The 16669-nt window shown below is 40.6% G+C and overlaps 1 protein-coding gene across 1 annotated transcript; it reads left to right on the forward strand.

Annotated features, from left to right (window-relative positions):
- Positions 1-1348: 1348 nt before the first annotated feature.
- Positions 1349-6630, forward strand: LOC146548513 (uncharacterized). The gene is made up of 6 exons (XM_085262329.1): positions 1349-1542; positions 2551-2661; positions 3513-3644; positions 3754-3893; positions 4148-4260; positions 4540-6630. The coding sequence occupies exons 1-6, from the start codon at positions 1398-1400 to the stop codon at positions 4670-4672; spliced, it is 774 nt and encodes a 257-aa protein (XP_085118455.1). The 5' UTR covers positions 1349-1397; the 3' UTR covers positions 4673-6630.
- The last annotated feature ends 10039 nt before the right edge of the window (positions 6631-16669 follow it).

Consider the following 16669-nt stretch of genomic DNA (forward strand, 5'->3'; position numbering starts at 1 on the left):
AGAAAGGTTTAGAAGACGTATTGTTGTTTTGAGCAAAGAAGGGCTTTCTCAGCATGTGATCACAGAAAAACTGCTTTTTATTTCATTAATAAAATAACATCATGAAAATGATGTGCCACTTAGTGTTTTCCTTGTTTGAACTGCATAAAACATATAATGCATGTATGACTTCTATCTTTTTCCATATTTGAACACATATTTTATAAACACTGCAAGCAGTTTGTTGTGCAGAGTCATTTTAAAAAAATGATAAATAAAGTCACACTTTAGTGTGTCTCTGTGTTTGTGTGGATGTGTTGGAAAACACTTACGTGGCCAGTTAAAGTGGGTGTCAAAGATTACATGTATTAAAGGTATTAAAGGTAATGAGCCCTGCTCTAAACAGCTTTCATGAAGCCGAATCTATTCAAGATCATATTCCTTCATTTCAGATGGCTTATCACCTCGTACTTTATGGTGGTTTTTGGCTGTGGCTGACCTTTGAACATCTTTTTAGGGCTCCTGTTGGCCTGTGGGATAGGTACTTGGAGCTGTCCTGTAAATCTGCTATTCTATGAGATATATGAGAAGGGGACTGAAGTTTAGAAAGAGAGGAGACATAGTTGCACAGTCAAAGAAAACTCTGTGACTATGTGTGGGCAGCATGTTTCACTGTTTCAGCAGGCAGTTTAAAGAAAGGCTTTACGCCGGCTTGATTTATTCTCTGTGTTTTAGTTTACATGTACAGCCAGATTACAAGGAACCTGGACAGCAGGAAGCAGGAAACCCACACTAGCAGACTCTACTCAAAACCACCCAAAACAGGAACTCTCTGTCTAAGAAGTGATGGTGCTCACCACTGCAGCACCACGCTGCCCTGTTAGTTTCTGTGCTGGTAAAAATAAATAGTTCACTCTGACATATTTCCTGTGTCACAAACACTTCTTCTCTCTGCTGCTTCGATGTACTTACAGTTTGTAGAAGGCAGCGTCTAACAAAGTCGTGTTATTATAAACATACTGCAGCTGCTGAGTTAAACCTGTATGTTTGTGATATGATAAGCAGCAAATATTAAAAACAAGTTGTTGGAGGTATTTTAATGAGCACTAAATGGTTTCCCGATCCCACTGAAATCCACAAATGTATTTAAGCTACTGCAAGTTTCTGTCATTTATCATTTTTAATGATTTAATTACTGTATTAATGGAATTTCAGCATTTTTAATTTATATAATGGAACTGGAGGTCTTGCAGGATGTTGTTTGCAGTGCTTCATAACTGACTCTTACACGTATCATGACGTGTCAGAAGAAAAGTGACTCTCGTCTGGTTTTACTTCCTCAATATTTTCATTTCAAAACTGTCGGACTTAAAGACACAGACAGACGGTGAAGCTGCTCAAAGATCTTTCAGCTCAAAATGTCTACAGAAATTCAAAGTGTTGAAGATTTCAGGGTGAAATACAGCAGAGGGTCCCAGGAGGATGGAGGAGTGAGAGAGCAAAGTGAGGTGGAGGTGTTAGATGATGGAGAGCAGCACCCTGACGTTGGCCTACAAGAAGCTGGTAAGCAGGAAATCATCAAAGTGACCAAACCAAAGAAAATGTTGGTGATGAAAGTGTTGTTCAGTGTCTTTTAAAGCTCTGATATCCGACCACTTTAAGACATATTAGTGTTCGTGTCACATGTGCCCAGAATATGTTTCCAGTCCAAACTGGCACACAGATCATTTGTTGCACTGGGCCTGTTTACTCCCAGTTAGGAGCTCCGTTTCTAACCGTCTGACTGTTTCAGTGTCTGTGGCTTCAAGTCCAACTGGTTCAGCTGCTGCTCTGCTTTCAGGAAGAGGTCTGTGAGTGACAGAGAGAAGCAGCCAATAGGAGCAGCACAGCTCTTTTAACCTGTTAGTTAATGCAAAGCGTTTAAATCAGTATTTCTGTTCTGTGGTCCGACAAGGAACAGATGGATATCTAAACAAATTCTTTGTTAAGTCAGCTCTATCAAAATGCAGTATATGTGATTAGGAGAAACACAAACAGATGAAAAAGCTTTTAACTTAAAAGTGTTTAAGTGTAGTTTAAACTGTAGAGTTTAACTGTACTAAAGAACAGAGTAACCAATAGAACTCATTTAACTCATCAGCCCTTAATGTTTCTACAGTTCATGGTTGTTCCTTAGTATTACATTTGTACATCACTCATGTGTGCATATGATAAAGCTAATAACTGTTACATCAGGACTGCTAGGTATCCTGTTCCCATGGAAACATTGTCTTCTGAAGTATTTCAAGAGAAATCAAACACACCTGTCCAACAGCAGCTGAAACACGCTAAAAAGATATCAGTTTTCTGATTTCTGTTGGTCAAAATATATTTTGCTGCTGACCACAAATGTGTCTAAAATGTAGTCATGTCTCAACATTGCCAGCCACATTAGAAAAACACATTTTGTGATGTGCAAGATCCACTCGATTTAACATTCCTACAAAGGAAATTAACTAAATGTAAAGAAAAATGAATTCCAAAGTGTCTTTAGTGCCTCATCAGTGGACTCTTTGTGTATTTTCTGCATAGATGAACACTTCCAGAAGAACGTTCCAGCTTCAACAAGAAGCTGGCTCAGAGTTTTTGAAGTAAACCTGGGAGTGCTGTATCTTCTGATGCTGGCTGCAATCACGACACGCTGTGAGGACATTTAATTCCAACATGTATTAAAAATTATTATTATAATTTAAATTATTATTATTTACATTTGACATCTCTACATGAAACTATTTGAAATTTAGACCTGCTTTTGTCCAGTTCTTATTCTCCTCCTGTGTTTCCTCTGGTAGGATATGATCTTTTATTGGGCTTTGAATACATAGTGCAGAAACATATGTAACGTTTATTTGTTTTTAACATCTATTCCCTTTATGAAGTTAGGCTACAACAGGGAAAACAAAAAAATCATCCACACTGCTTTCTAACGGGACCACACTCTCACAGTCTTCCTTGCTGCAGGGGAGGGGTAGTGCAGTGTGCTCAGGGGGCAGGGAAGGCTGGCCAACACTGCAGCTACCATCATTCTAACCACAGCTTCCCTATTTCAGTAGCTTTCAATGGCTCGAACAGAAGAAAAGGGTTGGAGTAGCTGACAGGGACAGGAAGAGCGAGCAGGAGAGAGTTTCTCTGACAGTGTCAGAACAAGCAACAGCAGATGGGCGCTGGGGAAACATTTTTGATAAAAAAAAACACATTATAAATTAACAAACATCTGGGCTGATTTCTTCCCCTCCTACAACACTCAACACGGTGATTCTGTGATTATATCAACAAAGCAGACAGGCAGCAGAATCTGCTGAAGAATGCTACAGGTGCAGTCACACTATGTTAGACAGTGGCGGTCTGTTATCATTATGCTGGCTAGTTAGTTCACTTGAGATAATTAGGGAGCTAACAAGCTAATGTTTGTTTCATTTATTTGAAAGGAAAATGAAAAACTTCCGTCGATGATATTATTTAGTTTTAAATCAGTTTTGTTGCTCTTCAACTAGATATTTTAGTCACTTTGGACAAAGAGCAGCTGCAGAACAGAAACAATGAACTGAGCAACAACTTCAGCCTTCTGGCTAATCACTCGGGTCAGCTACAGGAAGAGGTCAAGCAGCTCAAAGAAAAGATGGAAGGTAAAACACCTTTGAATCACGATATGAAAACATCTCTGTGAGTCAAGTAAAGCCTGTAACTTTCAGCACTGAGTAGAAACTGTATTTAAAACATGTGTTTGACATTAAGAGAAGTGTCCCGATCGATGGACAAGATTTGGAAGCAGCTGTTACTTTAAATCCACTGAGGCAAAGCACTGGCAAGAGAGCAGGAGAGCCTGTCAGGATAAAGGAGCTGATCTGGTGATGATAAACAGCAAAGAGGAACAGGTGGGTGTGTTTGTTCATGTCTGTGTGATCTTTGATGGAGCTGACAGTCATCTGTTACTTGTGTCTTTGACCTGCTGTCAGTCTGTGACCTGCTTCCTGTCTCCACTCTGATGGATTTCTCTCTGATTTCTACACAATGGAAGAAAAGTTTCATCACAGTTATTCTTCCTTCAGACATGTTCACAAGATGATGTCACTACAACAGAAGTACTGAATTATGACTGGAGACAATATTTGTGTCTCTACTCAAAAAGGAATTTATCAATGAACTGAACATGAGAGGAGAGTCCTGGACTGGTCTGACAGGCAAACGGACATCAGGAGGATATAAATGGGAATGGGTGGACGGATCAGCGCTGACAGAAACGTGAGACATTAGTTTGTTTCTATTCCAGAGTTATTATTTAGAAGTGAAACATGAATGTTTTGGAAGATAGATCAGCAATACATGAGTTGAGCTATTTTCCAACAGCCCCACAAACTGAATGTAAAGAAAAGCAGAAATCCTCCTTTGAATGAACAGCTGTGCTTGAACTCTCTTCATCTGCAGTCTGTGATGACGTTCAGTTACAACAAGTCAGTTTGAAGGAATCAGGATTGAAAAAAGTTTACTCCAGCTTAATATCATATTTTATTTCTCTGACAGGTTGTGGGCACCAGCACAGCAGAGTACGAGTTATGATTCCTATGGAGTCTGCTGTGATGATAAAGGGAACTTGAAACAGGCAGTTGAACATTATGTTGGTTACAGCTCGAAGACCTTCATCTGTGAGAGATGAGTTTGGTGCTTTGATGTAAATGTTTGAATAATCCAACCAAAGACACCTCACTATGAAATGTCCTGCATGAGCCTCAGACTCAGCTTACAGTCTTTACTTGTTCATTCTGCATCATATATTGATTACATGTGTTATCTAAGGACCTTGGAAAGAAAAGCTTCTGGACTTGTTTAAGTTGCTTGAAGACGTTTCACCTCGTCCACCTTTTGGATGATAGGTGAAACAAAAAAAAAAAAAAGGGGGGGGGGGGATGTACAATGAACATAGAGAAGCAAGGCACTGATAACTATAACAATAGTAGCATCAACAACAACAGTAACAAAACAAAATGAAACCGGTCTCAAAAGGAGACTGCTATCCTTCCAGTGATCCCAGTCCATCTTCTCATTTTTCAGACTATTTAAATGCTTAAGTGCTTACACCCAGTCCACACCCAAACCAAAACGCAGAGTATTAGACCGAACTTTGGAATAAATAACTGGCAACAAGTGATATAACAACACATATCCCAAGCATAAATGGGACTCTGTAGAGTTTAATTGTTGTTATTATCTTGTACCTGTTTCGGCCATTCATAGTTATCCCAAACTATGTATTGTCAGTGCAAGAAAAAAAAAAGGGAGAGCGAGTCCTGGCCCTGGACATATATTAAGCGCACGTTTTGGGTCTTTAAAGGTCATTTCTTGTCCGTCCGCGGTAGTAATCCTCAGCGTCGCTGGATACCCCAGTGGACTCCGTTGCAACTGTGAAGTAGATTCCTCACCTCAGTAAAGGTGGCACGCTGTTTATTCACAGCTTGGGTGAAGTCCGGCAGTACGCGAATACAATCACCATCTACAGTTGTTATCACCCCAGCCTCGGCTGCCTTTCTGAGAAATATTTCCTTTTCTGTGAACTAATGACATTTCACTACAAATGCGCGGGTGGCTGGTCATCTTGAGTTGGCTTGGTGCAGAGGGTCCAATGCGCCTATTCTAGAGTCGGCACTTTTTCTAGACCAAGAGCATTTTTCAGCATTTCCGACGCATATTCAGATGGGTGTTTCCCCTGCTCTCATCCCTCCTTTACCACCATAACGCGGCCGTTGCAGCGCTGTGACCTAGCCTCCAAATCCTCGCACCAGGCCTTCAGCAGGGCAAGCTCTTTTTTTCAGGCTGGAAATGTCGATTCCATAGAGTCGGAATTAGCAGTGACTCCCTTTTCCAACTCAGATGTGTGGTTTTCAACCTTATCCAATCTTTTATTGAGTGTCTCAACGACGTTATGCAGCTCTGTTTGGGTCTCTGCAGCCTTTTCATCTATTTTCTCCAGCAATTCTTGCTTCATTCATTGCAGCTCCTTCAGGATTGCCTGCTGCTCGCCCGCAGTTGTCTCCGTGGCATTTGGGCATGCTAGGCTAGCTGGGCCAGCAACTAGCTCTCGTGTCCTGCTCCATCTTGTTGGCTTGAATTTTTTTGGGCATGTTGTCCATAGACTGGGATGGTTCTTTTCTAATATGTTGTTGCTCTCATATGTGAAGTAATATCACGTAATTTTCTAAGAATTATATGGTAAATCCAAGGGTTCAAGGGCAGAGCTCACAAATCAATGTCCTCACATGGCGCTGCCGGTTAAAACATTTAACAGAATATAAGGGAATCAGCTCAGATGTTATTTTTAAGGCATAGAATTAGAATTCCCTAAACAGCTAATGCCAGTTCATGCTTAATACCATTTTGCACCACAAGATGGTACAGTTAGACAGCTTCTAGTCTGCACAGAGATCAATCTTGTATTGTTTGTTTTTACAATACATCATTAATATTTTTGTTTGCTACCATATGGGTGAACACCCACACTTTATTCAGCTGCTGTAAAACTGCAATGAGATTTTGATTCAAATTTCTGCCAATAAGTTGATTCATTCCCATTCTCATGTTAATTCACACTTTGCATTTTGTAATTTAATGTACTGTATATATCACACACTTAAACAAAACAAAACGTTTTGTAAAACTGCTGATTTTTTTCTTCTTTTTATACTGAAAAACATTCCCTTTGTAGTCACTCCTATTCAAATTCAAATTTTCAAATTCAAATTCAAATTCTGTAGCACTACCGAGACAGTGAATTACCGCAACAGTAACATATGAAAATAAGCACCAAAACACAGCACCAGGTTGTCCCAGTGCACGTATACATTCTTATGAGAGAGGATTGGGGCCAATGGAAAAAAGAAAAACTGGGGACATCTTTTTTTTTTCCAAAGCTTTTTTTATTTACCTCCCTGGTTTCTGAGTCCTGGATTTCGATCCTACTCTGCCTGCCACACAGCGCGCATTGACAGAGATAATTGTACCACATTTTTCCAATATAAAGTGAAGGCTGAACTTCACCTTAGTATTCTGGAGGGCCAGGAGTGACAAAATGATTTAGATAAATATGGTAAATGGTAAATGGCCTGTATTTATATAGCGCTTTACTAGTCCCTAAGGACCCCAAAGTGCTTTACACATCCAGTCATCCACCCATTCACACACACATCCACACACTGGTGATGGCAGCTACATTGTAGCCACAGCCACCCTGGGGCACACTGACAGAGGCGAGGCTGCCGGACACTGGCGCCACCGGGCCCTCTGACCACCACCAGTAGGCAACGGGTGAAGTGTCTTGCCCAAGGACACAACGACCGAGACTGTCGGAGCCGGTGCTCGAACCAGCAACCTTACGACTACAAGGCGAACTCCCAACTCTTGAGCCACGATCGCATCATTAAATAATTTAAAATTTGTCAGTAATAAAGTAAATCTGTCATTAATTAATTAAAATTAATTAATTTTAATTAGTTAATTAATTTTAATTAATTAATTTTAATCGTATCGATATCAAACCATTTGATACAGTGCTTTCGGTTCGGTACACATATGTATCGAACAATACAAAATTTGTAATTTATTTTATCAACTTTCCTTCTGACGATGCTGTCTGTGTTGAGCGCTCAGTGAATCTGTGTTCGACTACTCCGCCTAGGCTGCACTGTCAAGCACAGATCCACTGAGCGCTCAACACAGACAGCATCGTCAGAAGGAAGAGCGCAGGGCAAGCTAGCGAGACAGAAGTTAAGCTCTCCTTGCAACATGGCAAATTGAACCTCCCCCACCCTCATTCAGATCTGGCGTTTGGAATTATTTTGGTTTTCATGTGACGTATGACCCTGAAGGTAAGCGAGTCATGGACTAAAGTAAAACAGTATGTTGGATGTGCCACGCAATGCTCAATTACGTGGGTGGGAACTAGTGTGTTAGCGCAGTTAGCTCGTTAACGTGTTGGCCATCTAGCCCCATGCACGGGGCGATCAGGGGCAGCTCGTTAACGGAGATTTGCCGTGTTGTGGCGTTAAGGTCATTTCAACGACAGGGCTCTCAAAATTTCAAAATCCCTGGTAGCCCTTCGGGCAGGGACTCTTCAGTTTTTGGTAGCCCAAAATAAATTTAAGTAGCCCGAATAAAAAAGCGAGCAATTTTTTGATTGATGTTTTGTTTCCTGTTTTGTTTCCTTTACAATATTATACATTAAAGTATAATATTGTAAAGGAAACAAAACATTAATCAAAAAATTGTTGAAAAACAAAATTACAACATTGTATAAAAACAATCATCAACTCAAATACTTGGTTCTGATTGAACAGAAATTTCTATGAACTTGTAAGAACTGTGTAGGACATGAATCAGTCTGTGTCAGATCCTGAATTTGAAATTTCCACTGAAGTCACGGGTAAGAGACAAGTGGAACCAAGATCGAGGCCGTTTGCTTTTTGAAGTTTGCAAAGACTGCTAAATTTTGCCATGGTAGTTCACTGTGCGCATGTGCGCATTCGCTGTCAAAATAAAAGACGCACCAGATAAGAAGTTGCAACGCGCGTTTGCGTCCATATAAAAGGCTGTTTTTGTTCGCTAGCGTGGGATTTTCACGGCACATTCTGCACCACATCTCTGTGCGTTCATCATTTGTTTGAAGCCAGCTCACCTCCTGCAACTACTTTTCTGAGAATACGTGCTTCTTTTGTGGTTCGGACTCCTTCTGACATTTCTTTGGAGGTGGAGGAACATCACAGTAATTGCTTAAAGGAGCTTCTTCGACATCTTTAAGAGTTCTAAACAAATATCTGTCCTCCTCCAGAAAATCTTATGTATGCAAACACGCGTTGCAACTTCTTATCTTGTGCACGTTTTTTTTTTTTTTTTTGACAGCGAATGCGCACCTGCGGACCACTTATGTGCAGCCCTGGTTATTTAGCTCGTCATATTGCAGCCACAGAAATTCTTTTGTCCATGAAACCATAAAGCTGCACTTTCTTTTTGCCTTATAGTCTGATTTGTCATAACTTCTCCGTTTTGTGGTAAGCTTTTCTTTGGCTGTCACTTCTTCACCCTGACCCGTCTTATTTGGCTCAGCAGAACTAAAATATATATCCTGCTGCTTTTACACACACACTCACATAAGCTCAGCGATTCTCTGCGCGATCAACCTCTCACATGTTTAAGCTGCGGGAGATTTCACTTGTCATGTTTGCATAGTAAGCTAACGATTAATAAGATGATGTCAGAGGAATTGGTGCGCAAATTATCATCACTCACAGATCAGTGCTGTCGCTCTCTATACACAGTTCACACGATTGCAAAGTGAAAGCAAAAAAACAAGCGCAAATTCAAACGCGATTTCAATATGTCACATATTGACAGTGGCTCACTGATGCCAATGACATAATTACCCAGCTACATTTCTGAAAGAATGCAAAAGCATTGACATATATTTTTTCTTCCTACAATAGCCCGACAGGCAGGGCAGAGATAGATTTTGGTAGCCCGACTGGAAAGATTCAGGGCTACCAAAATCGCTAGCCCGACGTCCTGGGGCTAGCGATTTTGCGAGCCCTGAACGAGATTAACCTGAAACCACATTCTCGCATCAGTTTGTCAGGTCCCAGGGTCAAATCTAATGAGTGGCCTGTGTTGCAAAACAGGTTGATCTGGTGGTGGCTAAATAAATTAAGGATTTCAACAATGGTGTTATGCTTTGTTTAAAAGAAAAATGAAAAAGGCAAGAAGCAAGGGGAGATGAGGAGGAGGAGAAGGAATTTTGTCTTGCTGCTGCTGCAGGAGAGGACATGAGATGGTTACACTCTCCTTTTCCTCATATAACTTCAAATCAAACTCATTGTTTAAATTAGGCTCTTCAGATAGCACAGGATAGTGAGAAATGGCCACAAATCTATTATGCTGTAGACATGAAAGCATGCATGTTGCTCAGGGCACACTCAGGGTTTAAGAGCAGCATTGTCCTTTCCTTTTCTGCTCCCGGAGCTACAGACAGCCCATTCACTGGCACTTGAGAGAGTAACTATGGTTACAGAAAGCCTCTCCATGTGTGTATCTCTGAAATTTTCATGTCTCATAAGAAACAAACTCAGGTCATTATGTCCATGGAAAATGAAGAATGCAGAATTATTGACTTTTTATTTATAACTTGAACCTCCTAGGACCTGGCGTCCACATATGTGGACATGACATTTTGGGTTATTTAGACCAAAATACTCAATTTTACTCTTCAAGGGCCTGATTTCCATTTACAAGGACATTATTCTGCTACTGTTCTATCAAAATTTTAAACGAAGTTAAATTAAAGAGACTCAGCTCAGAATAATTTTATGTGGAATTTAAAAAAAATTAACAACTGCCATCAGGAAAATTTTGCTGAATTGTTTTGAAATACTTGGGATTTAGGTTTAACTTGACGTAAGAGTTACATTTTAATGAATGCTGATACATACCCACAAATAAGGTCTAGGGGAAGATGTGGGGAGCAGGGAATAAAAGAAAAGGACACCAAACAGAGCAGCATGGTAAATAATAGTTTTTTTTAATTAGCAGTTTAACACAAAGAGATGGCAATGGCGCTTTATCAATAAGAACAAAAAAAGGTCACAACCCAGTGTTGTGTGTCTAGGTGAAAGAAAGAACAAACAACAAAGATAAATGCACTTCTGCGGCCTACCTCGCCACAGCTCCCACATCTCCAAACTGCAGCACCAACAACCACACCATAGGACCTCTCCACTCCCTGGAAGGCAGTGCAAAGACAGTCGGACTGAAGAAGTCACTTGGATGAGTGACAAAACGTCACTGAAAATGCTACGTCCAGATGAACAGAATCAACTTTGGAGAATGGCACAACAGATAAGTCAGTCAACGAAAGATGTTGTGGTGTTCGGTTAACCATTAAGCTGTTTAATTGTTGGCTAGCCTGTGACAGAGAGGTGTAGTGGTGCCTTAATTAGGTGGGACAAGACAACTGTAGCCTGCTAGCTCTACTGACGTTTGTCTCTGCTTGTGTATTTGCTGACCCTTCTCCAATTCTAAAATGGATGAAAAGCTTAGAATGTGTCTGGCACGCCGTCAGTTGGTGAAGGAGGAAAGAGAGAGGGAGTTCCAGTTCAGGAGGATGGAACAGCTATCACGTTGCATCAGATAGAGCTGATGAGCTCTTGGCCTACACCTGTTGGTGCACAGGTGTTTAGGAGCTTGTTTGTGGGCAATGACATTCACCTTGTTCTAGTTTTTTCTGAATCAAGTGTTCATAGTTTCTTCATTGCATTTGAATGCATGGCGACTTCGCTGCACTGGCCTCAGGATGTGTATTGTGTAATGTTGCTGTGTACGTTGACAGATAAGACTCATGAAGCTTGTTCTGGTCTGTTGACAGAGGACTGTTTAGTTTACAAAAAGCTTATGAACTTGTACCTGAAGCCTGTAGGCAGCATTTGGTCGCCATACTATAGCAGGGCTGACACAGACTGAAAATCACTTGCAAGCACATTCATGTGTATGGGCAATTTAGAATACTCAGTTAACCAAACCCCACTAACTGCATGTCTTTGGGCTGTGGGAGGAAGCCCAAGTATCCGGAAAGACCCCACATTCTATATACACGGGGAGAGCACTCTGCACACAGAAAGGCCTCAGCCAGTTGATGGATTTAAACTCTATATGTTCTTGCTGTAAGGCAACAATGCAAAATAAAACAAGGTAATGTTAATGGTCTGGTTCTTATATAGCACTTTTCTACTCTGAGCACTCAAAGCACTTTATACAACTAATTCAAACTATGAAGACACTCAAAATAAATTTCCTGTGGTTGGAAACTGTTTGTGCTACATTTTTGTATTTACACTTTTGAGGGATAAACCGAATAAATTTCTCCAACCAGAAATATATGTAAAAAAATAAATAAATAAATAATTTTGTAGTTTATTGCACTTTTTTCCAATTTATGTAGTTACTATGGACTTAATGCAAACATATTATTAAAATTTGGGCTATAATGGTTGTATTGATGTGTAGCAACTTGAAATGCTCCCAAAAATGGCTCCACAGCATGTGAAAATGTAAAGATAAGCTCTGGCGGACGTGGCTCTATGGTAGGACTTAAAGGGTTAAAGAAATACGTCATAAATATAATCACCATAGAAACAGGTAAAGACTGAGCCTCTACTTGAATGTAGTGGTCTGACGACTGTGCGTCATTGTGGACTATTATTTATAATTTATCTTAAAAAAAAAAAAAAAAAAAAAAAAAAAAGAAGAGAAAAGGTGTTTTTCTGTTCAGGGTTGTTCACTTCTCATTTAGGCAACTTAAATTTTACTTCTATGATGACGAACCTGGAATCCAAAAAAATGTTGCATTTAATTTTTACATTGAATTAATCAACTGAAGATCCAAATATCAGTCAAACAGAAAAGACACATTTTATATCCACTGCAACTGATTTTTGTCATTTTCTATCGACAATTAAACATTTAATCACTACATTTCAACGTGTAAACATTTTCAACATGAAATACAGTCAGAGCACACTCCGATTATCTGCAGACCGAATTTGTCATGGTCCTCGATGACCCTGTCATGAACCGCAGTTCATGCACACAAGTGGGATCCAAAAGCAAACACAATACGTAAGGGGTGACTAACGGGCTGGCGTGGTGCAGCCATCTGTGCAGTGTTAAATAATCCTCCTGGTAATCACCTGGAATGGGATGCAGGTGCGATGGTGACGGCCCAACCTGAGGGTGTGGCCACCGGGGCATCCCAAACACACCTCAGACACAGAGCCACTGACCATGACAGACCCAGTGCTTTGTGTCTGTTTAAGTTGTATTCCCTGAGTATTGTTATTCGTCGGTTTTGGTTCTGCTTGTTATATTATTAGTCCTCGGATTTTGGTTTCTGTTATTGTGATAAACCGAGCAGCGAAGAAAACTTTGGCACAGGTTAAAGTCCAAAAATCAGTCACCCACACATTCACACACTGGGGATGGCAAGCTACACTGCAGCCACAGCCGCCCTGGGACGCACTGACAGAGCTCTATACTCAAAGCGCTCTATACATCATGCCACATTCACCCTGTCACGCCCATTCTCACAAGCACTTTCTCTAAACTTAGTGCTGTCTAACCACATTCACACATATTTGATGGATACATCGGAGAGCAGCTTGGGGTTAGCATCTCGCCCAAGGCTGGAAGAGCCAGGGATCAAACCACCAACCTTCCGATCAGTAGGTGACCTTCTCTACCTCCTGAGCTACAGCCACCCTAGCAGCTGCAACTAAGGTAACTCAGAAGATTAAATCATACATAACAGTGTAAACTAAAATGTGCGCACTTATTTTAGAATGCAGTGTTATGTGGATATGTGAAATAATTCTAAACCAAAACCAGTTATTTATTGTCCTGTAAATTAATTCTTATATTTAAAGAAAGACAATGTGAATGCAATGTACAAGCCTCTACACCAGGGGTGTCAAACTCAATTGCACAGGGGGCCAAAACTCAAGGCACACTTTAGGTCGCGGGCCAAACAAGATAAACATTTATTGAACACACTAAAACATGTTTTTTAAACATAAATATGAATACAAACAGACAGGAATATTATTCCAGATTAAATAATCTTAAAAAATTAAATAAACTTTAACTTTAAATATGTTGCTCTTCATAAAAATATATCCTGTCAAAATTATGCAAGTTAGAAATATGAACATGCTGCCAAAACCCCAGAAAAAATAAATGAAAGCAAACACAAGGTTGGAGCCGCATGTAGACGGAGCTGGGCGCTGCTGCAGGAGTGGAACTAATAAACTGTGCGGCCATTCAGTGTCGTACTTTCCCCGAGTGCATCATTACACTGCAGCTCCATCTGAATCTGCACAGGTGCAGCTCAGCAAAGTCCGCTGACTTGGTTCAACATTACTTGGCAACAGGGAAAGTGAGGCAGGTTGCACAGGTGCATTTGTGACAGCTTCACTTGAAACGCTTTCACCGCATCATACATGTCCATGAACTGACAGGTTTCCTTGCTGAGCTCAAAAACTCTGTTGAGAATTTTTATCCCGACTCAGCCAGCGGACCTCTGTATGAAGGAATGTCAGCAAACTCTGAATCTATTTCCCACATAAAAGACTGAAATTGACGGTGATTTAAACTTTTAGCTCAGATAAAATTTACGGTTTGCGTTACGGTGATCATTACATGCTCCATTTTTAGGACTTTACCACACAGCCTTTCCTGGTGTGTGATGCAGTGATATGCTGTTAACTCACCGGTACAGTTCTCCTCCTGCATCTTTACTCTTTCATGTCGTTACACTTTGACATACGTTTTCAAAAATGTCTTTCCCTGTCGTTGTCCCGTGCATCGATTTAATGTTCAATATTTCCTCTCCACGGATGAAGCTGGCCAGCCGTGCAATGTCCATCATGTCTGTCCTTTCATCCACAGCAAGAGAGTATGCAATAACGTTTTTGCTTCTTTCACACAACTGTGTTCTTAAATCAGTGGCTGTCTCACAAACCCGATCAGCAATCGTATTTCTGCTCAGGCTCACATTTGCCAAAATCTGCGTTTTGTCTGGACACAAGACGTCGCACAGCTTCATCCTGCAGCTCTTCAGAGCGGTACCGGGCTCATTTGGCTCCTCTGCTACAATAAAACTTGCTGTCACAACAGCTTCACTTTGTGATTTTGCTGTCAATGTCCATCATGTCTATACTTTTCTTGTCTATACATGTCTGTACTTTTCAGCTTATCCTGACGTTTTGTCTCGTAGTGCCGTCTTAAATTAAATTCCTTCATTACAGCCACATTAGCTCCACTAATAAGACACATGGCTTTACCAGCATGTCTGTAAACATATATTCAGGCACTCACTGGCGCTGAAAGGCTCTGCTTTCAGAATCAACTTTTCTCTCCACCATTGTGAGCGGCGAGCTTCGCAATAACAGAAGTTTGTCTTGATTGACGCGGGAATGTTCCCAGTTAGCCTAGCGTTCAGCAAGGAGGCTGCAGCGCTGCATTATGGGTATGGCATTATCTGTAGTTTGTATATTATTAGCGCCTCATATCACCTGGCCATGCATAACAATAATAGTATATCTATATAAAATGATCTCGCGGGCCGGATATAAATGTACGCCGGGCTGGATGTGGCCCGCGGGCCTTGACTTTGACACATGTGCTCTACACTAACATGGTGGATAATACCACTGTGTGGCTGTACGTGCAGCCATCACAGTTATTTTGCCTTTTTCATGTTCCCCGTCATCTCATGTCTTGTCTCCTTGTTCTCTCCGTCTCCCTGGTCAGTCCGGTCTCAAGTCCGCGTCTCTGTGTTGTACTTCCTGTTTTACTTTGACAGTCCCCCGTCTCATGTCAGTGTTTCTAGTTTTGCTTTCCCTTGGTCTCATCATGTTTGATTACTCCCAGCTGTGTTATCCTCCTGTGTCTCATTCCTTCATTATCTCTCAGCGTATTTAAGCCTTGTGTTTCCCTCTGTCAGTGTTGCGTTGTATCCTCACCTCTGTGTTATGATAGGTTTCCAGTTCTCTGTTCATAGTTTAGTGTTCTAGTTTCCCCAGTTTCTTAGGTAGTGCTTTGAGTTTCTTGTTTTGTTTCCTTGTATTCATGAAGAGTTTTTCCTGCACTAAAAGCTGCACTTTAACTTTCCGTTTCTGGATCCTGCATTTGGGTCCTTCATCCTACATGCCGAGTCCTGTTAATGTTGGTGGCGTCAGTTACACAATGGACCCAGAGCCAGCAGTGCACGGGCAGAAATGGAAATTCCGACACCATTTCATAAGAAAAATGGGATTGTCAAAACTTCAGTATCTTCAATGTACTATTACTGTGTGATTTTTTTTTATTACTATTAATGAAGGCTACTCATCACCAAGCTAACATTGTTAACTTGCGTTAGCTGAGTTTAGATCATAGACTGCGGACCGTTAGGCTGTTTCTAAATACTCGTGTATACAGGAGTCCGCACTCCGGTTTTCACTAGTCCGAAGTTCACACGGGAGTCCGGACCTCCCAAGAACGCAGCACGATCGTTTTACAATTGGAACGGCAGTGAACGTGATGGCATCACAGCTCCGAAGTTTTTACTGCCACCCCCTCTTAATTTAAGTGTGATTAATATTTGCAATGGAAATATTAATCACACTGTAATTGATGACATTTATTTTATGTCATCAATTACACATGACATAAAATAAATTATACATGATGTAGTAGATTTCTAAAAAAATATAATTTGAACTCATTTGAATTGAACAAATATTTGAAAGATAATCTGATCATTTTTGGAGCAGCCTTCAGGATCCCCATGTATTAACATGCTCTATTTAAACTTGATGAATAGCATTAACAATCTGCAAGCTGCAAATAATCATGTGCAGTTCCACATGATTATTAACAGATAAAATATCCACCCTACTGTTACTCATTTTATAATATTTGGAAATCTAGTAGGTATTGGTACGGCGAGCAGCCTTCAGTAATAGTAATAAATCGCACAGCAATAGTACATTCATGTAGTTGTAAAAGCATGATAATATATTAAGTAATCCAAAGTATTCAGAATACGTTACTCTCATTGAGTAACGTAACGGAATACATTACA

This window comes from Mchenga conophoros, linkage group LG22 (assembly GCF_057382185.1).
Source record: "Mchenga conophoros isolate Kocher_MC1m ecotype Shallow Benthic linkage group LG22, M_conophoros_male_GT1.1, whole genome shotgun sequence".
In the NCBI taxonomy this organism is placed as follows: domain Eukaryota; kingdom Metazoa; phylum Chordata; class Actinopteri; order Cichliformes; family Cichlidae; genus Mchenga; species Mchenga conophoros.